The 25,202-nt window shown below is 34.8% G+C and overlaps 1 protein-coding gene across 4 annotated transcripts in view; it reads right to left on the minus strand.

Moving 5' to 3' along the window:
- Positions 1-1,701: 1,701 nt before the first annotated feature.
- The window catches only part of TMPO (thymopoietin), a 30,903-nt gene continuing 7,402 nt past the window's right edge, over positions 1,702-25,202 (minus strand). The window contains exons 2-9 of one of the 4 annotated variants that reach the window (XM_029953988.1): positions 22,524-22,650; positions 19,404-19,562; positions 13,775-13,872; positions 6,499-6,618; positions 6,304-6,399; positions 5,785-5,895; positions 4,692-4,780; positions 1,702-3,914 (exon numbers count right to left, since the gene is read on the minus strand). In XM_029953988.1, the coding sequence (XP_029809848.1) occupies positions 3,629-3,914; positions 4,692-4,780; positions 5,785-5,895; positions 6,304-6,399; positions 6,499-6,618; positions 13,775-13,872; positions 19,404-19,562; positions 22,524-22,650 (1,086 nt within the window). In that variant the 3' untranslated portion in view covers positions 1,702-3,628. Of the gene's footprint in view, positions 3,915-4,691; positions 4,781-5,784; positions 5,896-6,303; positions 6,400-6,498; positions 6,619-13,774; positions 13,873-16,395; positions 18,562-19,403; positions 19,563-22,523; positions 22,651-25,202 lie in introns of those variants that run through there. The other 3 variants (XM_029953989.1, XM_029953990.1, XM_029953987.1) reach the window with 3 other exon arrangements.

Consider the following 25,202-nt stretch of genomic DNA (forward strand, 5'->3'; position numbering starts at 1 on the left):
ACTGATGGTGCAGAGCCTGTTTGGGATTCCCTCTCTCCCCTCCATCCCTCTCTAAAACAAAGATATAAACTTAAAAATAAAAAAAGACAGAAGGGGTGTCTGGGTGGCTCAGTATTGATTAAGTGTTGGACTTTGGCTCAGGTCATGGGTAGTGCTTGAGCCCACAGTATTAGTGTGGGGCCGTGCTGGAGCCTCTCTCTCCTTTCTCTGCCTTCCCCTTCATGCTTTCTCTCTCTCTCAAAATAAATGAAAGTTTAAAAAAAAAGCAAGGTGTACAAATAAATATAAATCAGAAAATAGTATATGTAAGGAAATTAGTATAGTTTAATCACAAGAGTTATTTTGAAGTCTTTTATTTAAACATTTTTTTAAGTTTATTTATTCTAAGTAAACTGCACACTCAACATGGAGCTTGAGCTCACAACCCTGAGATCAAGAGTCACACGCAATTCCAACTGAGCCAGCTAGGAGCCTACGATTTTGTTTTAAATTTAAGGAGAAAAAGCACAATTAAAAGTTGGTATACAATTCATGGTAGGATAAGGTGATACTGATTAATGTATTTTAAGGTACTATGATTATGCCACGCTAAAAATAATTTTCAGCAAAATTTGGACTTTGAAGAGAGATTCTATTATTTATGAAGAATGCTTGGTATAAACAACAATACTGCACCATAATGATGTAATGTGATAAATCACTACAATAGCAATCATATTACAATATATAAATGTATCAAAGTAACACATACACATTAAATTTATATAATGTATTGTCAAATTTATTTTTTAAAAAAGTAAAAGGGAATGAAACTTAAATGGCTACAGAAAAAGATTAAAACTAGAAGTGGACCTTAAAGAACTCCTAACGAGGTCTGCAACTTAGAGGCACCAAAACTGTAGGAGCAAGGCTGAACAAGAGAACTGGTACACAGCATGTTATGTGAAGTGTTAGTCTTTCATGTCCCCTCTGCCGTATTATATGTAATTAGACCAATATCGTATGTAATCACATCCCAGTTGTGCAAACTTCAGCAAAATTTCTTAACCCTGCTGAGCATTAATTTCTTCATTTGTAATGAGAGAGTAAGAAAATACCTACTTCATAGGATTACCACAAGGACTAAGTCAATACCTATCAAGTTCATAAAGCAGTATGTAGCATGGTATGCATGCAGTAAGCATGGTAAGCCTTTATGCTATGTGCTCATTAATTATCTATGTGTGTGTATATATATATATATATATATATATATATATAACTTTAAAAATCACTAATTTAAATAAAATCACCTTTGGGGAACACATGAATGATGGAGAGAGAAATGTACTTTCATCTTATGAACATGGCTCCATGATAAATGCACCTTGGCAACATCTTTGCTTAATCTCAAAGCAAGACTAACAATCAGTGTCAGAGAGAAGTACTGAGGAAAGTATATTATATTGTACTGTATCACTATATTGCAGAGTTGGAGAGGTGCCTCTGGAACCCTCCCTCTATCATTCTGAGTATAATGGCTATACACTGCTTACCAGTGAGCAAATGAGGAGCTGATTATGAAATGATTAGAAGCAAAACATAAGGGAGTAAATTGAAACGAGAACTAAAACCCAACAATCCATATATATCACATGAGAAATGTTATCAGGCATCTTATAGTTTGTGCTATCTAAAAAGCATTTATTACAATGACAAAACTAGAGGTTAATTACTTTTTTATTATTGAATTATATTGTAAAGTCTACATCTACAATTTAATCAGGAAGAAATGCTTTGCATTCACATCAAGGACACATTTATTCTAGTGGAATAAAACAGACACAGACAAAAGACCAAGTACACGTTTAAAAAAAAAAAAAAAGGAAAGACTATGTATTTTACGTGGTCCTACCTTTTTTGGACCATACCTTCCCTATTAAAAAATTGATCTTACACACATGTAAGTTTGATTATCTTCCCATATTTTTAATCATTAAATGTAGTTTCTCACAATTTCTAATAATAAAGAGATTGAAAACTACATGGGAAGCAAAGTTTAGAAAGAAGGAAAACGTAGACTGCTATTACTGTATTGTAGAAAAGATGAGTAAAATGTGCCCCCTCTGTGGCTCATCTCAAAGAAACACTTTTACTCAGAGAGGCAAGCATTTCTGATCCACAAGTAAGTTTTCCATTCCCATGTGGGACCAGATCTACCAAATGTTTCTGACTGATTGCAAAGTAAGTGAAAAATGTTTACAAAATATTTAAAAGCTAAATATCAGAACACAGCTAATCAAATCAAAATTGTGTGCTGGTCTAAATATACATATTAAGCTTTTTTGCTTTTTAAAAAGTATCTTTTTAATCCAGATGATATTTGAAATAACTTACATCTTTAGTGTGCTTTATGGTCGATGACTGTGAAGTTGAAATTCAAATGAATAAATTTCAATTTTTGTTTTACTTGATTCTACTAAAATTTCAATTACCTACTACTTTACTTAACTAAGTTTTATATGAGGTAAGTTTTAGCTAAAAAATAAATCAACCACAAAGATAAGTTAACCATTTCAAGAGTATACAAAAATCATAATGCCCGCTTCGTATTCAGAGTTTACAAATTTATGTTTTAACTACTTTGTATCTAAGGAAACTTTACTATGTAATTTAAAAGTAAGTACTTTTTGCACATAAATCAAAATCTGTTGGAAAATATTGGGCAAAAAATATCTGGCAAATTTTGTTTTAGGTTAACAGAAGACAATACAATAATGAACCCAAATGGAACCTAAGACCAGTGTTTGAAGTTTCTAACCTCTAAACCGACACACATTTATCTGAAAAATATTTGGACTGACAATGTTTCACTGTAAATAAAAAGTATAGGTTTCCAATTACAGCCTTATAGCTAGCTAAACAGTTTCTAAAAACATGTACGGCCAGCTAACAGTCTCTAAAACATGTATATGCTGCACTAAAGAGCCCTGCTAAAATATCCACAGCATTTAAATGGGTCTTACTGTAGGACATTCATGATACTAGGAATTTTTTAAAAAGTGAGTACAATAGGGCTACAATAATAACTATTAATAAAAGTTACAGAAGAGATTATTGCTGTATGTTCCCCCATAAACACATCAAGCCTGTGGCAACTACAAAAAGCACAACTCAAGTTACTTTTTTCTTATTGAATTTCATGTTTCACATATCTCTATAAAGCTTTTATACAGCAAAGAATTCTTAAAATCTTTTCTGTAAGAATTCAAAAGTATTTAAATGCGTAGCTTCACATTATACTACCATGTTTTGCCCTTCTTGTTTCCCAAATACACAAAAACAATATACATTTTTCTCAAAAGTGAAATAAGATGTCCACATTAAAAAAATAAAGCCTACAAAAAAGTTCCAGAGCTAAAAAAGATTATTATATGGCACGAGGTGATCTCCTACTAGTCCAAAGTCCAAAACACTTAAATGAAGTCCATTTATATATCCTGCTTTGCTTTTCAATGGAATACTACATTTATTGAGGTGAAATCACATTATTTTTAGTTCTTGAGTCAATAAGTATGCACAAGTTTTTTTTTATACAGTTATTAGAAAAAATAAGGAGACCAAATTGAGTGTGCCAAAGAGATATTACTCACTTGGATTTTACAGAGTTATTAGAAAGAAAATTACTGAATGGATTTCCTTGGTTGGTTTCCATAGCTTGATAGACCAAAAACAAAAAAATGGCCACAATTACAAACAGCAAAATTTTTATCCACATGGGAATAGAGCGTCCCTTTTTTGTCTTTTCTGACTTGACATCTGCCAAGGGAACATATTTAGGAATATACTTAGATGAAAAAGATTCCTCCATCCTGAAATCACTGAGTTCTAACGGCCGGCCGGCAGCCCCTTTGATTGGTCTGCGGCAACTAGCACTGTTGGGAGTAAAAGCAGGAAGAAAAAGGTAAATTTAGATAAAAGTCATGATTCTGGTACATAACATAAAATCTCATTACAACTTCCTAATTTCAAACACAATCCTTGAGATAATAGTAGGAAACTGTCAGTGAGGTCAGTCAGCCTATTTAAAATTTCTGCACATCATTTTCCATTTAAAATGCTGGATGTTCATTCTATTAAAAATATTCAGAACATTGATAAATAGTCACTAAACTTGTCTTCCTAAAGGCTTTCAGGGCCAATATACTTAGAGGATAAGAGGGAAAAAATAAGGTACTTTGGTGATTCTTTCAGTCAGGAAATAATTCGGGAGTTCTATGAACACAGCCTTTTCAACTAGAAAAGGGAAACTTTCAGGGAAAAAATTACTTCCTTCAATGTTTCAGTTAATATAAAAACTAGGAATTAGAAAAAAGAATTCGATAATAGGCATATTATTTATAATACTTTATCTTATCAAAATTAATTCTGAAATGACTCAACTTTCAAGAATATGAACTGGTAACTTAGAACACAGGTACAATAACCTTATGAAGAAATAAAAATCAGAATTTCCATTTTATAAGCTAGCCATATTTCAATTAAACATAAAAAATTAAAATTCCCGTAGATGCATATTAATCATGTTGTACATCCTAAATATATATAACTTTTATGTCAATTGCTTCTCAATAAAGGTGGGAATAAATAAGTAAATAGATAAAAATACCCTAGTAGAATACACTAATACTCATTTTAATGTATCTGAATACCTAATTCCTGTTGGTGTAGATGCTTCAAAGGGAAACATTTCCTTAAGAATATCCCTTTCTATTCTTCTTTCCTCTGTTTTTTCTCCCACCTAATAAGAAACAAACAACCACAAGTTAATAGTGTAAATGTGCAATTAAAACATACTTTAAAAAAGAAATTTCAGAGAATAGAATGCATTTAAGTCTGCTCTAGCTTTTATCACTGCCCTTTCTATATCCATCATTGCCCAAGTATCCATACACTTCCAAAACTCTCTTCAAGTTTCTTCACTGTGGAGATTTGTTCATGTGGTAATGGGGGCTGGAGACTGCCACACATTCAAGCAAGTTAACAGAAACAAAATCCCCAAACCCTCCCAAACTAAAATGCAGTACAGTTAATATGGCAGCGTTAAGTTCCCCCACTAGATTTCCCATTACTATTAAGAGTACACTGTTCTTCTGTTAAGAATTTTGTAATAAGATAAATAAGGAAATATAGAAGATATCAAATTAACATGGATCCTTAACAATTTTAGTATATGTATTAACTAGAGTCAATTCAATCTTCCTAACTTAAAAAACATATGACTTTTTAAATTACCTGCTTGTTTTGCTATTTACCTTTATGCCCAGATCAAAACCACCTTTGGTGAAAATTCATTAAAATTATAATGCATCATGCAGTTAGTATTTTAAAGCTTAATTATACAGGAGTTAATCAATTCAAGCATCGTACAGTCACTTTAAAGTCCCATTATTTGACCTTTCAGTGAAAGATAGTATAGCCTCCCCAATAGCCCAGAAACACTATCAACCCACATCCATAATAAAGAGAACACATTAGAAGCAGCACAAAAATGAATACTCCCTTGAAAGGTAGAACTTAAGAAGCACATAGTAGCAAGCTGATAGTATTAGCATATAATATTATATTAGTTACTTTTGACTGTCACTAATAAAAGTATGTCTTTAAAATATATGCATATATTATACATACACAAACCCCACCCAATTACGAAAGCTCTGCTCCCTCCCACTGCAAAAGACAAATATAAAAAATTTCCTCTTTAAAAGATCAATGATAGCATCGATCTAAATTTTATGCATTTACTTCAGCTCTTGTCAATGGTTTCTTTGGTGTTCTTCTGGGTATGTCTGAGAATTCAGTGATTGGCAGAATAGGAGCTGCATGCTTGAAATTTCCAGTCACCCTATTGACAACCTGCCAAGATTCAAATTATTCAGACTCAGAATTATCCAAACATAACAAATACATGTAAAAAGAAAAGAAAAAAAAGATACTCTATTTCTGTAATATTTGATACTTTCCCTTAATAAAAATTAAGGCAAAAGAACCTAGAAATGAACATATTCAGTGCTTCATATGTGAAGCCTTAGCACTCTTTGAATACTTTAGTAAAAAAGTTTCCTTATAATACTTGGGTAGAATTCTTGTATAAATTTATATATATAAATTGACTATATTGAAAAATTCTAAAATTCAGAATTATATGGGGAAAATGAGTTTAAAAACAAGTTTGAGATTTGCCAAAATTTACCACCTCCCCAATTCTAATTAAAGGGTAATTTACAAAGAATACCACTTGTATAGTTTATGAAACATATTTACTAAGGTTTCGTTGCTTGAAGCCATTATAGTTTCAGCTATGGGAGTACTCTCTGAAATTATTGCACCATCTATACGAAAATGCTCTGAAGTTTCCACCTGTTAGTTTGAAAACAAAACAAAAACAATAAATGTAAAATAATCACTAAAGCCCTACCAATCTGAAAACTCAATTCTAAGCAATAAGCCTTGCATCACCCTTTTCCTTGGAGTTCTTCTTGACCCTCTTGTGGATTCCCTAGTTAATGCCTGCAGAGGTCCGCCTTTTGAAGATCCACTTGTCCATTCAGTTTCAGTTATTCCAGCTTGAGAATAGCTCTATTCAAGCATCGACACATTAAAAAGTCATATTCTAACATCAAACACCTTAATAATGGCCATATTACCTAGCACAGTGAGAAGTCATGAAAAATCTCCAAATGCCAGCATTTGCAAACAATGCTATGCCCTCAACATATTTCTAAATGTATTGGCTAAACCAATATGTAGGTGCTGGAAAATGCTAAAAAATTATGGTGAAATACACTAAAGCATCCAACTATAGGATCTCACAAACTGTAATATAAGTGAGAAGAAAAAAACATAATTTATCACCGCTCATTCTGTGACTTGCTGTTTGCTCTTTGGTTGTTTCATAATTGCATCTCTTGGGCTGTCTAAACAAGCATCAGGCTGATTATGACTTATAAGAAAGTCATTTATTATAACAAGTCCATTTCCTTTTAAAACAAAATAAAATTTTATAACTGTGAGCATAAATTAAACATTGTCCTTATCAAGTAGTAAGGATTATTTAAAGGTTCAATTTAAATTATAATCCACAAACAGCTATCGTTTGAACTTAAAAGTTCCCAGGTGTCAAACTTTTCTTACAAACAGATACTAAAATTGAGCAAGAACCTGGTGGTCACCTCTTTCATAAATACAAGGCTGTAACATCAACTGCCTAACCTACACTCCTCACTACAGAAAGACAGCAATAGTAATAGAACAATGGTACCTTCCAGTCCCAGATTCCTTTCTCTCTGAAAAGCCAATTGATTTTTCCTCATTTAAAAGATAATTTAGTAGTTCTTACATAATAGTTTGAAAACCACTAGACTAGTACTTCTCAAACTGTAATATGCACTCTGCCACGTGGAGCTTTTGTTAAAATATAGATTCTGATTCAGCAGTTTTGGGGTAAGGAGGGCCTGAGATTCTGCATTCCAAGTAGCAAGTTACTCAACTTTAAAGTCACTATTACCAGATGATTATTTTAAATTAACCAGAGAACATCTATCAGTGATTAGTATTATACTAAAGTATGCTTATATTTTCACTTCTGCTTTCAAGCTAATACTAGATGACTGAGGTTTATATATCCAAGTCAGTGCCTATTAATTTTAAAGACTGATATATTTTACTCTCATCCTGAGACAAGAGCATTCTTCCAATAAGCATGCTTATTTAGCTGGAAACATTCCTACCAAAATGTCACAAAGTACAAACATAGTCTCCTATCTAATTTTTTATTTATCTGTATTTGAGATTAACATTAGAAGAGTTTCTCTTGACTCACAATTGGAAATTCTAGGTTCCTTTTCCTGCTATTAGGAAATATGTGCTGAATGCAAACTTAAAGTTAGTCAAAAGACAAATGTATAAACAAATTTCACACAAATATGATAAATGCTGATTAATAGTTAAATTCCTGATTATTTGAATGAAGGGAACAATAGAGTTTTAATCTGAGGTTCTCAATCCTGGCAGGACAGTATCAAGTGGGGAGCCTCTAAGAGATATCAAAATGCCCCTATCCCCACCTTAGTCCAACTAAGTCAGAATCTCTTGTAGAGGGCTTGGCCATAGTTAATTTTTATAGTTTCTGAGGGAATTCTAATGTGCAGCCAGGGTGGCAAACACCCAGCTTAAGATAACATATAAGTGACTTGTGATGGATCTCCAAGTCAAGTATTTTCTTAAAACTACTTTTAATACTGCTTCCTCTTTAATAGTCAACTGTTCAATGCCAATAAAATTAATTAAAACATATTTTAAAAATATTCTGGTTTGATAGTCTATCTGGTATTATCAGTGTATATTAACTATTTTAAAATTCTTCAAGAGTTAAAAATTACATTTCTTGAAAGGGCTAGTAAAACTAATATAAAGACCAGATATTTTATCTACGCCCAGGAAGGTGGAGGTGAAGAAAAACATCCCCTTTCCTTAAAATTGGTTATCTCCCAAATTCCAGGATCTTCTATTTGTTATATTTTGAACTGAAATAATCTCTTCATCAAAAATTTTATCAACATCTACTGAAACACCTGTGGTTAATAAAAAAAAAAATAACATGTTTACATTTCTATTGGTTATCCTTGACATTAAAGGTCAAGTTCCATTTAAATATTCTTTATTTTCTTTTGTGGAAGGAAACACAAGAAATGCATTGGTTGCCCATGGGAAGAGTTGGGAAAGGGTGGGAAAGACACTTTTCACTATAAATCACTTATACTTCCTTTTGTCCAGGTTTATTAAATTCTTTGGTTGAGGACTGTCAACTAATTTTATTAGTTCTTTGACTATCATCATCTAATTCAGAATTAATCACCCTCACAGAAAACTAATGGAGAACTCTTCACACACGAGAAAAAATATTCTAAAGATTTTTTCCTACCAGAATCCACTATTGTCACTATAGTGCAAATACTGATTGAAAAGAAAGAAAACCATTAGTATGTAAAATTAGTAGTTACAATGTTGCCAAAATACTAACTGCAACATCATCTACTTGAAAGCAACATGTCCTACAGCAACTCCTGAATCTATCAGGAGGAAAACAGGAGACAGAAAAGAGAACCTTTTCACATAGCCTTTCAGGCAAAAATTATTTGGAAGACAGTGGGCAGTTGAGGCATAAAAGAATGCGGGAGTGGGGCTATAATAAAAGAGACAATAGGTCTGTCAGTAAAAATGCAAGCTCTAACCAAAAAATTTACACAAAACTAAGTTATAAAAAGAAATAGTATAATTAAAAGCCATCTTACTCAATAACTAATTAGGCAAAATATGAGTAATATGGTTATTCATATTACTGAAAAAAAAAGAAAACAGCATCCTATTCCTCCATTAAAGTACTCATACGATGCTCGTGGGAATGCAAAATGTTTCAACTCTTATACAAGGGATTTCATAACATTTAGCAAAATTACCTAGTAATTTCACTTCTACATTTCCCAAGATAAATTGGCTAAAATATGAAATGATCCATGTAAAAGGGTGTTCATCAGTTCGTCTTTGTTTTTTCGAAACAGCATAAATGAAAATAATCCAAATATCCACCAAAAGGAAAGTGGCTGAATAAATCACAGTACATCCATTAAATGCAGTAACATGCAGTGGTACAGAGCAATGAGGATGACGGCTATACTGTATTCTGATACGGAGTGATCTTCAGGATATGAGTTCAGATTAACAGAAAGGTAGAGATGTGCAAAATTCAATGCCTTTTATGTAAGGAGAGGAGCAGAAATAAATGTATACATCTATATATTTACTTACTGTGTGTGTATGTGGGTGTGTGTGTGTGTTTAAGTAGGCTTCGTGCCTAGCACAGAGCCCTAGGAGGGGCTTGAAATCACAACACTGAGATCAAGAGTTGAAGCTTTACCCTACTGAGCCACCCAAGCACCCCCTTACTTAATATTTTCAAAAAGAAAATATTAACCAAAAGTTAACAGAAACAGCTACATATAAATAAAAGGAACAAAGATAAAAGCCAGATTTCTGACTCTCTTATTTTGCCTAAATAAAACTATATACATATTCTAAATTTAAAAATATGTATGAAAGGGAAAAAAATGCACTCAAATGACTTTAAGCATATTTTGTTTTTATGCCCTGACAAAAACTGCAAAAAACAAAAAACCCAAAACTGCCCTTTTAACAGCCTTATTATCAAGAGTAGTACTGTATTATTTAGAAACATCTGTATAGTGAAACTAAGTAACTCACATTATTTTAAGAACCAAAATACTCAGCATAAAAGAGATACAGGTAAAACACCCAGAAGTTAGACAGCATTCATAAATTTGATGAATTCATGACTTATCTTTCCTAAAAAGTAAGCGCTCCTAGCTCTCCCTAGTAAAAAGGCCTGGAAGCAATGACAACCCAGCAGAAATGTATAGCCTAGCATCCACTGAAGGTAGCTTCCAAATGTTTTCAATGAAAAAGATTAGGGTTCTTTGGGGGGAAAAATGTGTGCTTTGGTAAACGGCAGGAAATATACACGAGCCTGGGACATCTTATTGTGCCAGAAAACAAACTACCAAGATAAACAGTATCAGTAAAAGGACACAGGAACCAACTCAGTAATTCCCACTGGATAAATATGACACAATTTGAACAAGGAAAAAGAATGAGTGTAACTGATCATAAATGAAATATATAAAAACCATGCTAGTTAGAAAAGGTTTTATTGATCACCTCTCAAAGTGACTAGGGCACTTTAATTTGAAAGTTCGTAAAGTATGCTGATTCTCTTGTATGAATTTTATTTCAAGGTAATATGCAGGACATGAAAGAAGTTTTTTTTTTTTAAGTTTATTTATTTTGAGAGACAGCTTGAGTGGGAGAGAGAGAGAATCCCAGGCAGGCTCTGCACTGCCAGTACAGAGCCCAACACGGGGCTCAAACCCACAAAGAGGCTAGATTATGACCTGAGCTGAAACCAAGAGTCAGATGCTTAACAGACTGAGCCACCCAGGAGGCCCATTAAAGTTCTTTATAAAAGAATTCCAGGGGCACCTGGGTGGCTCAGCTGGTTAAGTGGCCGACTTCGGCTCAGGTCATGGTCTCGAGGTTCGTGGGTTTGGGCCCCGCGTCAGGCTCTGTGCTGACAGCTCAGAGCCTGGAGCCTGCTTCAGATTCTGTGTCTCCCTCTCTCTCTGCCCCTCCCCCTGCTCACACACTGTCTCTCAAAAATAAAAATGTTAAAAAGAACTTTTATATATATATAAAAAAAAATTCCAGTTAAGATGTAAAGAAATAAGAAAAATCACCACCTTACAACCTCAAATAAAATAGTGGTTCTAGGCAATAATTATAAATGGCTATCATAACCATTAAGTGAAAAGGAGATGTGGAACTTTAAAATGGATGGGTCATGCTTTCAGTATCTGAACGTATCCTTTGCCTTCTGAAATGATGCAATATGAAAGCCACACCATTTATTAAGTATTCTTGTCAAAGAAACTGAACCTGAATCTAACCAATCCTCTAGATGGATGCTGTTCATTATGGTAACTACTAGCCACATGTGGCTATTTAAATTTAATTAAAATTAAAATTTTAGTTTCTCAACTATACAAGCCACATTCCAAGTATTCAACAGCCACATGGGGCTAATGGCTAGCCCAATGGACAGGAGATATAAAAAATTTTCCACTATCACAGAAAGGTCTAGTACACAGCTTTACCACAGGTCTAACTTCCAGCACATACAAGATTATAGAATAGGAAATTAAGTGACAACTGAAGAAGCAATCTGCCAAAACCAGAATATGGGAAATTCTGGAGATAACTGACCTGGGTTCTTCACTAAATTAATGGAGAGGAGTGGAGACAGCTGTAAGATTGTGAGATGAAAACAAAACAAAAAACGGTTACGTGTAGCTTACTTGGATGCTGATTCGAGTAATTTAATCATAAAAGAGGTATTTCTTAAAGCTGGAAAAATTTGAACAGATTAGATATGAAAAAATTAATGACTTTATAATGTGTGATAGCAACACTGTTATATATGTATATATGAAACAGTTCCTATCTTTTAGAAATACATACTGAAAATACTGACATTTTAATGTATGAAATGATGTCAGAGATTCACTTTAATATATTCCAGCAAAAAGCAAAATAATAAAACCAAAAGGAATTAAAAAAGCTAGAGGATAGATGGGACAATGAAGCAAAACAGGTAAAATGCTTAAAACAAGTTACGCTTTCTGACTATAGGGTCGTTAAACTCTTCCCTCCAACTTTCTTGCTGTTTTGAATTTTGTATAAGGCCACTATCATCTTCTAAATTACTCTCTATTTATCCTGTCCCTCAGTTTAGATTCTCCAACTTAATTAAGCCATATTTAATACCATCCTCCATCCTGCCTTTTACCTATTATCTGACTAGTTAAGGATTCTTTTTTTTTAATTTTTTAAAAACATTTTTAATTTATTTTTGAGAGACAGAGCGAGACAGCGCAAGCAGGGGAGGGTCAGAGAGAGAGGGAGACACAGAATCCGAGGCAGGCTCCAGGCTCTGAGCTAGCTGTCAGCACAGAGCCCGACTCGGGGCTCGAACCCACGAACCGTGAGATCATGACCTGAGCTAAAGCCAGACGCTTAACGGACTGAGACAGCCAGGTGCCCCTAGTCAAACATTCTTGATGGCACTACACCAACCTGCCTTTATACTGAGGACCAAAAATCTCCATGCTTGTCTATTTCATCATCCTTCACCAGATTTTTCCTAATTTCTCTTGCGGTTATTTCCTTATTCTTCAATATGTCTCTACTGCTCTTCCCTAGTAATGCTAGATAAAAGGGCAATAGTATCTTTATTCCAGTATTTGGTTTTGTATCAAACAAAATCTTTCATTAAGTGCTCTATACATTCTCTACAATTCCCAAGATTATTTCTAACAAATAGTTCTGAAATTCAACTTATCAAGTACATCAAACCAAGACAGACATGACTTAATCAAGAACTTCCTCGGAGGATATGTGACTTTAAAATGCCAAAGGGAGATGGAAAAGATAAATAACCAACTAGACAAATTAAGGATAAGGAAAATGACTCTAGGGATAGCTACCTTGTAAAGGTCAGCCAAATCAATGTGAGATTAGAGTCAATTACTTGTTTTGTTAGTTCAGTTATACCTGTGCTAATTAGTTCTCCCTTAGTTTCCTACATTTTCCTTTTGAAAAACTGTACCCTGCCTCACCCACAAATGAAAAACAATGTTCACCTCAAATATGGAAAGAAAAGCATGGTCTTAGGAACAGGCTAGCTTCAAAGTCGACGGAAAAGCCACAGAAGACAAGCAAAAGTAGAAGCAAAGTTAGAAATGAAGACAAAGATAAAATATATAATCCTTCCCTTCCTTTAAAAAAATTATGCTTAGGCATTTCCAACCTTTTAAAATATTTCCCTTAAAAGATAGTATGACTGACTGAATCACACTTAGCACAGAATCAAACATGAATGAGACATTTATTAAACACTTGGCTTTTGCAGGAAGCACAGGCTATGTTACTGACAAAAAACATGAAGTTTAGATTTCTAATGCCATTTAATGAACAATGGAATGAACACTTCATTGACTGCTGGAATTTGGGTGTCAACTATTAACCAAAGGCAAGGAGGACATAAGCAAATTAGTGCTGTCAGATTATTTATACCTGAGCACAGCAATCAGAAAACTAAAGATACCTGATTGTGTTCAACTCTTCTTTGCTTGAGTGTTACTGGAGTCTTTGCTCTGCCTTTTAGTGGTTCTCTCTTCTCAAGCTTGAGCTCTATTTTAGAGTCTGGAAATAACATCGGAGAAACATTACTCTCTGAAATACATAATAAACTACAATGTCATCCTCACTACTTTGGAACCCTGGTTTTAGGCACATTCTTATGTAAAACAAGTTTACCTACTGGTTATTTCCTCAGTAGACCACAACTGTTCACCTATAATTTGTCTTTAAAAACTTCACTTCCCCATTCACATTTTATTCCATATTTGTTTATCTCCCCCACTGCTTAATCTGATCACCACTTCTTACTATCTACTCTCCTTTTCTTTTTCTGGAACTAGCAGCCTAAAACATAAAGTGAATTCAAACTGCCTATGTTTGTTTTGAGCTGTTTCACTCAAAACAACTTGGATGTGGGAAAAGGACATTAAAACACAGTTGTTACCATTCTTTTGTCTATATAGTGCATTACTACTATATAAACAAAGGTTAGTCATTACAATTTGAAATAAGGAAGAAAAAAAGCTATAGGGGATTTTAAGACTGAAAACATCTGTGTGGTATCAAGCCTCTAATAGTAAATAGATGCAGTGACACTAATACTTCAGTGCAGTTTAAAAGTCCTCCCTTCCGATTATATGATTATATAAATGTGATTATAAAAAACCTGGGTACAACTGAGGTTAGGAAAGAATCCCATTTGCAAAAAATAAAATTCACAGGTCATTTCTTTTCCTTCTCTCCATAATAAAAATAACATTTTTTTGAAGAGAAGCTAGTGCATATATATTGGTTAGCATTATCATCACGATGCCAAACAACTCAAATATATCTTCTTATAGCCTTCAATATTCCATTCACCTCGCCTTCATTTTTATCACCATTAGAAGAGCTAGATTTTTTGTTTTAAGTTTTATTTATTTAAATAATGTCTACACCCAACATAGGGCTTAAACTCATGACCCCAACAGTCACATGCTCTTCCGACTGAGCCAGCCAGGTGCCCCAGAAGAGCTAGACTTTTAAAGACTTGTAAAAATTTTACTTAACTTCCACATTTTGTGGCCATTTATCACAGTACAGCAAAATCATTGTCAGTTGTTAGTACTAAAACTTCGATTACCAAAAATTTAAGTTAGATTATCTTCCTACCAGAAACAGAAATGGAGTTAATTCGTAAACAAAAAGCTGAGTTTTGCATGAACTCAACGCACTGGTGCTAGAAAGTAGTCAGGATAGGTATGTTTTGCTAATAATCTAGTCCAGTACTAGTCAGTTGAGAAGCTACTTGCAAGTTTCCCAAAAATAGTGATTTTTACCATGTTAGCTCAAATAGTTCAATCTGTACTTACGACCAAGGTATCAACACCACCACCCTCTCCCAAAACTTCTATTAAATGGACTTATTAATATATTTATGTTTAAGATAATCTTTAGCATTATAAACCTTATGTTTTATTAACTCAGAATCTAAAAATTAGAAATCACAAAGTAAAGGACCCAGTAGTAGTTGATAATGGATACAACAAAGTAGCAGAAATGGATAAAACAAATAAGGTATCTGGTTACAGACTAATTCTTCTCACAAATTTAAATTCTAATAGCCAATAAAAACATGATCTTTAATAAAAGAAAAACCACAAAACAACAACTAGAATATTTTCAACTATACCACTGGAATCTAAAGCGAGTTTCAATGAAGAAACGAAAAAGGTATGTTCATTGACAAATACCTAACTTGTTGCACCTCTGAGAATAAAACACACATACAACATGTTTCTGGAGACCACACAAAACTGTTCAAATTACAACTTTATTGAATTTGCAGAAGCATTCTACAGTAATACATTTTAAAAAATCACATTGCACTTAGCAAGTACATGTATACATGTACATTCCAGAAGACAAATAACAAATAAAATTACTCCCAAGAAGCAGCAAAGATGGACATATATAGCAAGAATTTAGTAATGGCTAGGAGTACCAAAGGGACTATACTTTGCTGATACTTAATACTACTATTTTCAATAAAAATACAAAGAAATTGGATTACCAAATGCCTCTACAGTTAGACTTAGCTTACAATCATAAAAATGAAAACAATATACTGCTTTATACAAAGGAGTATAGTATGGGGTCTTATGAATTTTTAAAAAACTAGTAACTTAAATTTGCTTTCGAAATTTAGATTGTCTAATCATCCATGAACCACAACATAACTTGAAAGTGTTATTAAAAAAAAAAAGCCCCACTTCTCTAGCGTCTAGTTCATCTGACAAACTACAGTGATAGTGAGAATGCACTCTTCTAGAATTTTGTTTAGAGCAGTATTTTCTAAAAATGTTTACTTTTGAAGAAGTGAGACAGAGCATGGTGGGGGAAGGGCAGAGACAAAAGGAGACACAGCATCTGAAGTGGGCCCCCCGATGCAGGGATCAAACTCACAAAACGTGAGATCATGACCTGAGCCAGTCAGATGCTGAACCGACTGAACCACCCAGGCACCCCTGTTTAGAGCAGTATTTTGCAAAGTACATGAACTGTTTGCTACCAATCCTTGATAGAAATGAGACATATGCACTGGAATGTAAATTAGCACACTGTTTAATCAATAAAATTTTACCACAAAAATAAACCCTCTCACTGATCTAAAAAGTGCCTCTAGATCCAAATTCTGGTGCATACTTGTCTTGTCTGTAGATCAGTGACCGTCTGTAGACTAGCACTTTAAATCGCACTGATCTAGAATATTATAAAGGAATACAGAAGCAAAAAAACAAAAAACAAAAAACAAACAAAAGTGAGAAATAAAAGGAAAAAATGTAGACAAGTTCCAGAAAGTGAAAAGATGTTTAAATCTGTGACGACTCCACTTATATTCTAGTTAGTGGTATTTTCTTAGTTTTGGAGAATTGTAAAATCTTAAGTAAAAGGAGTTTTACTCATATAGTTCACAAGAGAGAGTGAACTATATATGAGGCAAAGATTCTTTACATTGTTTGTATCAGCCTTTTTCTAAAACTTGAAATATAAAAGGCAGTACTATGTAGGCAACTTTGTACTATAATTTGATAGGCAGAAGTTTGACTTTGAAAATAGCCCAATCTGGAGATCTTTTTAGATCTTAAAAAAAAATCCTGGCAAAAAGCAATTAAAAGCACTTGAAATTCTTAGAAAAGCTGCTAAGTTCCCCATATTAAAGATCAAATGGGTGTCTTTATTCTTAACTTTATTAGTGTTTATTTCCACGCTTTTTAATTACTTTGTATACTTCTCCTCCAAATAATGTTCCACCTTTAAAGGGAGTAACAGCCAGTTTATTCTTAGAAGTCGAATTAATTTTACAATCCTTCAGCCAGAGATATCGGCGACCTAAAGTGGAAGATCCCATGCTATGGGCAGCCATCTTTACTTCATCAAATGCAGCTTCACAAAGAAATGAGGCTGCATCGTACGTTTTGCTCAGAATTCCAAGTGCCTGGTGCATATGACTAGGATCTGAACTAAGAATCTGTGCAGCCTGACTGATGTCTGCTTGCAGAGCCCTAACTACAAAGGCAGTATGGGTTGCAATCTGCAATGCTGATGCTGCAGCTTCATATGTTCTACAAAGTACTAAGTCCAACTGTTTATCACAGGACTCAGTAGAAGCTGCCTGAATACCTACGGGTGGAGTGGCTTCAGAAATAAGCCCCAGTATTTCATCATCTACTTTTGGAACTGATAGTATCTGTGCTGCCTCTCTGGAGGAAATTGGATACTTGCATGCCAATGAAGGCAGTTGCCTGTCAATTTGCTGCCACTCCTCTTCAATTACTTTTAAAATAGATTCATGGAAGGGAAAAGATAGTTCTGGGGCATCTACTTTCTCATGCTGTGATTGCTTAGGCATTTCTATGCCTAAGGCAGTGAGTGAGTGAGACACAACAGTTTTGGCAAAAGAAGACATCACTTCAGATCCAGGTGTGTTTTGAAATACCACAAAGGAACCTGAATCATTTTCCTCTACTGACTTTTCACTGAGTCTAGGTAATTTTCGTGGAGGAGACAGAGATTCGGTTTCTTGAAAATCAGATCTATCAATTCTCTTCCATCTGTTTTCTACCTCCAGTGGGGGTGTAGAGTTTGAAGTCCCAGGCAAACTACCTACCCCACCCTGGACCAACAGAGAATTGACATAATCTCTGATTGCCTGAGCAAGTGGTGGAGAAATCACTTGAGATCTCCCAGACTCTTCTAGTGCTTTCTTTTCACTGGAGAGAACTGACTGATCTGAAACATGGGACCTCTCAGTACACAATGGTTGAATTCCACTTCTCTCTCCACGGCAAATATTTTCTACTATATCTTTAGAGCAAGTAGTGGTGGTTTCTTTAATCAGTGAAGGAGAAGCTGCAGCAGAGACCAACATGGCAGCGAGTTCGTGCTGAGAAGATGCCGAAGAACTTTTCTCTAAACATCTATCATGGCTAGGCTTGGAGGAAGTAATAAGCAAATTCCCTCCAGAGGCTAACTTCTGCAACTGTTCCCTGCCAGGCAAGGTTGTGGCAATAAGAGGTTCCCTAGGTGGGTCTCCCTTAGAAGTATGAACTTTCTTAGCTGCCTGTAGTTCAGTCCTGCCCAAAGGAGGACGGGTGGAGATTTCAGGAAAAGAAATACCCTGAAAAAATCCACCAGAGGGAGTAGTTGGAAGTTCAGAAAAAGGAACAAAATCCCTAGTGGACTTCACTTTCTTGTGTTCTTTCTTCTTTCCTGTAGAGGCAAAAGAGGCAGGAAGTTTAAGCATTACTTCTGTTTAAGCTGATTTTATTTTTTGCCTCTTTGCTAACATAGTGCTGTTGAGGGAAAAAACTATATTGCATATTCTGAACAAACAATCTGACACACTGTGCCCTGGCAGGCAATGCTTATGGAGGTATAAGCAATTTGGGTCAAATTAAATAATCATGAAATTGACAAACAAGTCATATGAATTAAAACTTTCGAAATATCAAGTCATTCTTATTATAGAAAGGTCATTATTTCATGTACTAGTTTAAAAAATACTTATCATCAAATTTTCTTAAAATAGTCTACTAAACATGTCAAAAGGTTTGCTTTTCATAGTTGCCCTGAGATCACATTATCTAGCAAAAATTATAAATTTAAATGCCTACCAATAAACAACAGAAAACAGAAAATATGCCATATCATAAATACTACCACTATATGTTAATCACAAGAAATAAACTGGACATATATGTAAAAAATAAGTAAAAGGAGATCTCAATAGTATAACAGAATAAAGAAAAGCAAGATTTAGCATTATCTTTATATAAATTTTTAAAAGTTCAAAATAATATCATGTATTAGATGCACATGAAAAAGCATTTAAAAATGGGTTAGAAAGATAAACATCAAATTAATGATAGTGGTTCTTTCTGTGTTGATAATACTTGGAAAGGGTAAGTGGGGAACCTTCATCTTTATTTTTAATACCTTATTCTTAGAAAAATGAAATATGAAGCAAAATATTTTATCTTCTTCATGGTTACTGTATCTTAGAAGTCTGAAGAAAATTACATATATTTGATTAAGATCATTTAAAAATTTACCTTCTTCATTGTCACTGTATCTGTCAGAGTCATTACTTCCATTCTGTCTCGTATTTTCTGCTGATGAAGAAATCGTTGGCAGAGGAGTAGATGATCTTGACTCTGTTCCCTGTTCCCTTAGTTTCAACAGTTTTTTCTCATATAGCTTCCTGGTTGTTCCTGGATAAAGGCAGAACTTGTTTTAGTATCTGTATTTTCTTATTTAAGATCCTGCCCATTGTCTTACCAACATTAAAATATTACATTCACACACATTTCTTTTCTAAACCTAAGTACCATATAAAGGATTCTTTTCTAAAATAGGCATTTTTCTGAGATTTTTAACACATACATGCTTACCACAATGTTTCTTTTAGTGGCATGGAATACACAGCAGATTGATTGATAGAAATCTTTTTTTTTTTTTTTTTTTTTGAGAGAAAGCACATGCATGCATGAACACACACACAGGCAGGAGGGGCAGAGAGAGAGAAAGAGGAGAGACTCTCAAGCAGACTCCACACTGTCACGGTGGAGCCTGTCAAACTCACCAATGGTGAGATCATGACCTGAGCCAAAATCAAGAGTCGGACACTTAACTGACTGAGCCACCAGGCGGCCCTGGTGTAATCTTATTATAGACCACCTACTAGAGAGCCATGTATGACTGAGTATTTTTGATTGAAAAGCTTTAGACTTGTACATTTTCCTGTACTATATAAAAAGCATTTGCTTTACAGAAAAAAAATTATTTATAAACAGACTGCATTCCTTTGAACACTCATGTAAAAATCCCACAACCCTCTGAGATTAATATGTCTACAAAGAGCCATTCAGTTATGGGTAAAGTCATTTATGGTTTTTTTAGTCGGATATATTTTCATATTACATTGTGTAAATTTAAGGTGTTAAATCACATTTAGATAGAACTACCTTGATATCAAAATAACCTTTTATAGAAAATGTGTTCCACAAAATAGAAACTGTATACAATTAGACAGCAAAGTAAAATTGATTATGAACACATTTTTAACACATTTCAACACGAATAACAATTTAAAGCCAAAAAAACTTTTATTTTCTAGTTTACACTAACTGTACATCTCTCCAGTTTTTTTTTAATGTTAATTTATTTTTGAGAGGGAGAGGGAAAGAGCACGAGTGGGGGAAGGGCAGAGAGAGAAAATAACACAGAATTTGAAGCAGGCTCCAAGCTCTTTCTGCTGTCAGCACATAGCCCGACATGGGACTGGAACCCACAGACTGTGAGATCATGACTCGAGCCAAAGTCGGACACTGAGCTGACTGAGACACCCATGCACCCCTCTCTGGTTTCTGTAAGATGAATAAAATGATGAAGTGCCTGGGTGGCTCACTTGGTTGAGCCTCCAGCTCTGTTTCAGCTTAGGTGATGATCTCACAGTTCATGGGACTGAGCCCTGAGTCAGGCTCCTTGCTGGCTGTGTGGAGCCTGCTTGGAATTCCCTCTCCCGCTCTGCCTGTCCCCCACATATGTGCACATGCTGGTGCTCTTTCTCTCTCTCAAAATAAAGAGATAAACTTAAAATGTTACATAAGTAGTTGTAAGATGAACAGTAAAGGAGGGTAAAGTGGAAAGATGTTGGTCAAAGGGCACAAAATCTCAGCAAGATGATTAAGTTCTACAACTCTAATGTATAGAATGGGCTATAGTTAACAATATACCTGAAATTTGTGAAAAATGTAGACTCTAAGTGCTCACTATACATTCATACACAAAATAAAACCGCAAGGTGATGGATATGTTAATTGGCTTGATCATGTTGTCATTTCACAATATATATGTATACAAAAACACTAAGTTACACACACACTACAATACTATTGTCAAGTATACCTCACACAGAAAAAATGAACAGCTGGTATACCAACATGTAACATGTATGTTGATATACAATACACATTTTTGCATCACCTCCCTTTTGGAATTTTAAATGAAAAAATTAAATATCAAATGTCTGTTAGTAGTTATATTCACAGGCTTATTACCTGCTATGTAGAAATAGTATGTTAATAAAACAAAAGAAAGACATTCTAAATTCTTGTTTGCAACTTCACCTATAGAAAGAAAAAAACACAAATCCAGGGGTGCCTGGTTTCAGCTCAGGTCATAACCTCATGGGTTCATGCGAGACAGCCCTGCATTGGGCTCTACAGTAACAGCATGGAGCCAGCTTGGGATTCTCTTTCTCCCTCTCCTTCTGCCCCTCATCTGCTTGCATGCGCACTCTCTCAAAAAACTTTTAATTAAAAAATAAATAAAATCTCCAGTGTTCAGAATTTTATATAATTTAGAAGACCTTTCTCATTTTGAGGTTACTGTCAAGACCCTCTAGAATTAAAGCAAAATCAGACTTGCAAAATCACGGACAGTAACCAAATGACAGAAATCCAGTGTATTTAGTTCTATTTAGTTCTAAGTTTTCTTTTAGTTTGTTAAGGGATCATTCTTGAATTCCAGTCAAAACAAAAGCTAGTAATTGATTAACTTGAGTTCCTTTTTTTTAATGTTTATTTTTGAGAGAGCGCACACACGGCGAGAGAGCGAACAAGCAAGCTGGGGAGAGGCAGAGAAAGGGAGACACAGAATCTGAAGCAGGTTCCAGGTTCCAAGCTGTCAGCACAGAACCCAATGTGGGCTCAAACTCATGTACCATGAGTTTGTGATGAGCCAAAGTTGGACGCCTAACCAACTAAACCAACCAGGCACCCCTAACTTGAGTTCTACTAAAAAGTGTGTCACTAATTCATTGACTTGGAATTTGACCAGCTATGTCACTTCAAATTTTCCTCAACTGTCATGTTAAGACCCCTATGTCTCACCAGGCTCACTGACATGAGCACAATATGAAACTATTTCTTTTTTTTTTTTTTAAATAGTTTAATATATGAAACTATTTCAACAAGAGATAATCTTGGAGATTATCTAAATTTACTTCTCTCATTTTATTTTCCTCACTTAAAGAAATTGTGTCCTGGTCATATAAATAATTAATGACACATTGGTCCTTAGAACCCAAACTCAAACTGCTAGACAAGACAGGAAAACAACTGGGGGCACTCTATGTCATAGAAAAAATACTTGAAATTTTACCAACTTACCCACAATAGGACCCGGATTCACTCCATATTTCACAAGTTGATCCAGAAGATCTTCATTAGTGAGCTCTGTTACATCTAGATCATCTTTATCTTCTAGTCTGGGTTTATCAGTTTTCTTTGTGGCTTTCTGTAAACAAAGTCGTTATCATTTCCACATGAATTAATGTGTTCACCTATTTTATAAGTCACACTGTATACAATATAAACATACAGATTCACCCTCCAGTCAATTTATAGCTTTATTAGGCCTTAGCAATTTTATTAAGATCAACTCATTACTTGAAGATTTTATAAGTTTAATTGTAACAACTCAAATTTTTAAAGACATCACTATGAAAAACAGTCAGTTTTGGCTTACCTATCTAAAGAGGAAGTGGAAGCATCAAAAATTCAAGAGTAAACAGACTGGGTTTAAACACTTTCACCCAGATAATCAGAAATACAATTTACTATTACTGACCTCTTTGAAAAATCCTTAAAAATTCAAATCATTCTATAAAAGTTTAAGACTTTACCATAAAGATATTTCTTAGTTATGTTTAAAAATGATTTCCCTTAATGTAAATAAGCAAATCAGAATTTATGAAACCCAAGTGAATATTCAATACTTTTAGTAGTCAGTTTCTGACCCACAAAGGAAGTCAAACTTTTTGACTATCACCTTTTGGCGCAGCTTTGTCAGCACATTTAGTTCTATATGGCTGTTTCACTTAGAAAAGTTCAGAGAATGTGGAATAAGCTTTGAGAGAAATTTCAAAGGAAGTTTTCAGAATAACTAAAGCAATGGCAGTGTTTGCTGGAAAAACTATATAAACTTCCAAGGTAAAATAAGAGAAGAAAGCAGAAGTATGGGTGTCTTCTAGGGTCATGGCAAATAGCTCTACAAAATGCCTAAGTAACCCTGGAAAGCATCAGAGGACTGAACAAAAAAATGGCTGTTTAAATAATAGCCACAAATATCAAAGTCGGTTAAGGCCCAAATTTCTGAGGCAAATGAATCAATGTTGTGTCTTTCAACTGGCTGGCTGTTCAACTGGCAAAGTATATGTGACTCTAGATCCAGGGGTTTTGAGTTTGAGCCCCACATTGGGTATAGAGATTACTTAAGTAAGTAAAAGCCAGCTCTGTGCCCACAACCCAGAGCCTGAGCCTGCTTCAGGTTCTGTGTCTCCTTCTATGTCTCTCCCCAGTTTGTGTTCTCTCTCTCTCTCTCTCTCAAAAACAAATAAACATTAAGAAAACAAAAAAAAACCCCAAAAAATTGCATTCTAGAAATATTTTATGCAAAATGGTAAAAACCATAGTTGTATGGACTGCTTACTTTCACTGATGCTGGAGGGTGGAGGGAAGAAAAATCAGCCATGATTTGGCCACATATTAGAATTTCTATTTTTGGGGTGCCTGGGTAGTTCAGTTGGTTGAGCAACAGCCCCACATCAGGCCCTCTGCTGTCAGGATAGAGACCACTTTGGATATCCTCTCCCCCCCTCTCTATCCCTCCCCCACTTGTGCTCTGGCACTCTCAAAAATAAACAAATGTTAAAAAAGAAAATTTTTGAATGAAATCTTGCCATTTGTAGTAACATGGATGGAAATGGAGATTATTATGCTAAGTGAAATAAGTCTGTCAGAAAGACAGATATCATATATTTCCACTCAACATGTGGAATTTAACAGAAGACCATGAGGGAAGGGATGGGGGAAAAATAATTTCAAACAGAGAGGGAGGCAAATCATAAGAGACTCTTAAATACAGAGCACAAACTGAGGGATGATGGAGGGAGGGCAGGGGAGAGGGGAAAATGCATGCTAGGCATTGAGGAGGGCACCTGTTGGGGTGAGCACTGGGAATTGTATGTAAGCAATGAATTATGGGAATCTACTCCTGAAGCTAAGCGCAGTGTATACACTGTATGTTAGCTAACTTGACAATAAATTATATTGAAAAATAAATTAAATATTTCAAATATTGATTTCCAAAAAAGAATTTCTATTTTTAGCAAAATAAAAATTTGAAATATTTTATATAAAGTAAGATTATAAGAAATTATTTTTAAAGATAACTGTTAAAAGAACAATAATGTCAATTAAAGAGAAATCTTTAAAAAATGGCTGAGGGTTCTTTCAGAAAGCTTTCACACACATATTATACTGATTTAGGATCAGGCTCAAATCTTTAAGCAACTTACACATCGATGTCAAAATAGTTGCCAAGACATGAAACAATGCTCAACATCACTCATCATCAGGGAAACACAAATCAAAACCACACTAAGATATCACCTAACGCCAGTCAGAGTGGCTAAAATGAACAAATCAAGAGACTATAGATGCTGGCGAGGGTGTGGAGACACAGACACCCTCCTACACTGTTGGTGGGAATGTAAACTGGTGCAGCCGCTCTGGAAAATAGTGTGGAGGTTCCTCAAAAAACTGTCCATAGAACTCCCCTATGACCCAGCAATAGCCCTGCTAGGGATTTACCCAAGGGATACAGAAGTGCTGATGCACAGGAGAACATGTACCCCAATGTTCATAGCAGCACTGTCAACAATAGCCCAAACGTGGAAAGAGCCTAAATGTCCATCACCTGATGAGTGGGTCAAGAAGATGTGGTACACACACGCGCGCGCGCGCACACACACACACACACACACAATGGAGTATTACACGGCAATG

This window comes from Suricata suricatta, chromosome 10 (genome assembly GCF_006229205.1).
Source record: "Suricata suricatta isolate VVHF042 chromosome 10, meerkat_22Aug2017_6uvM2_HiC, whole genome shotgun sequence".
NCBI lineage: Eukaryota > Metazoa > Chordata > Mammalia > Carnivora > Herpestidae > Suricata > Suricata suricatta.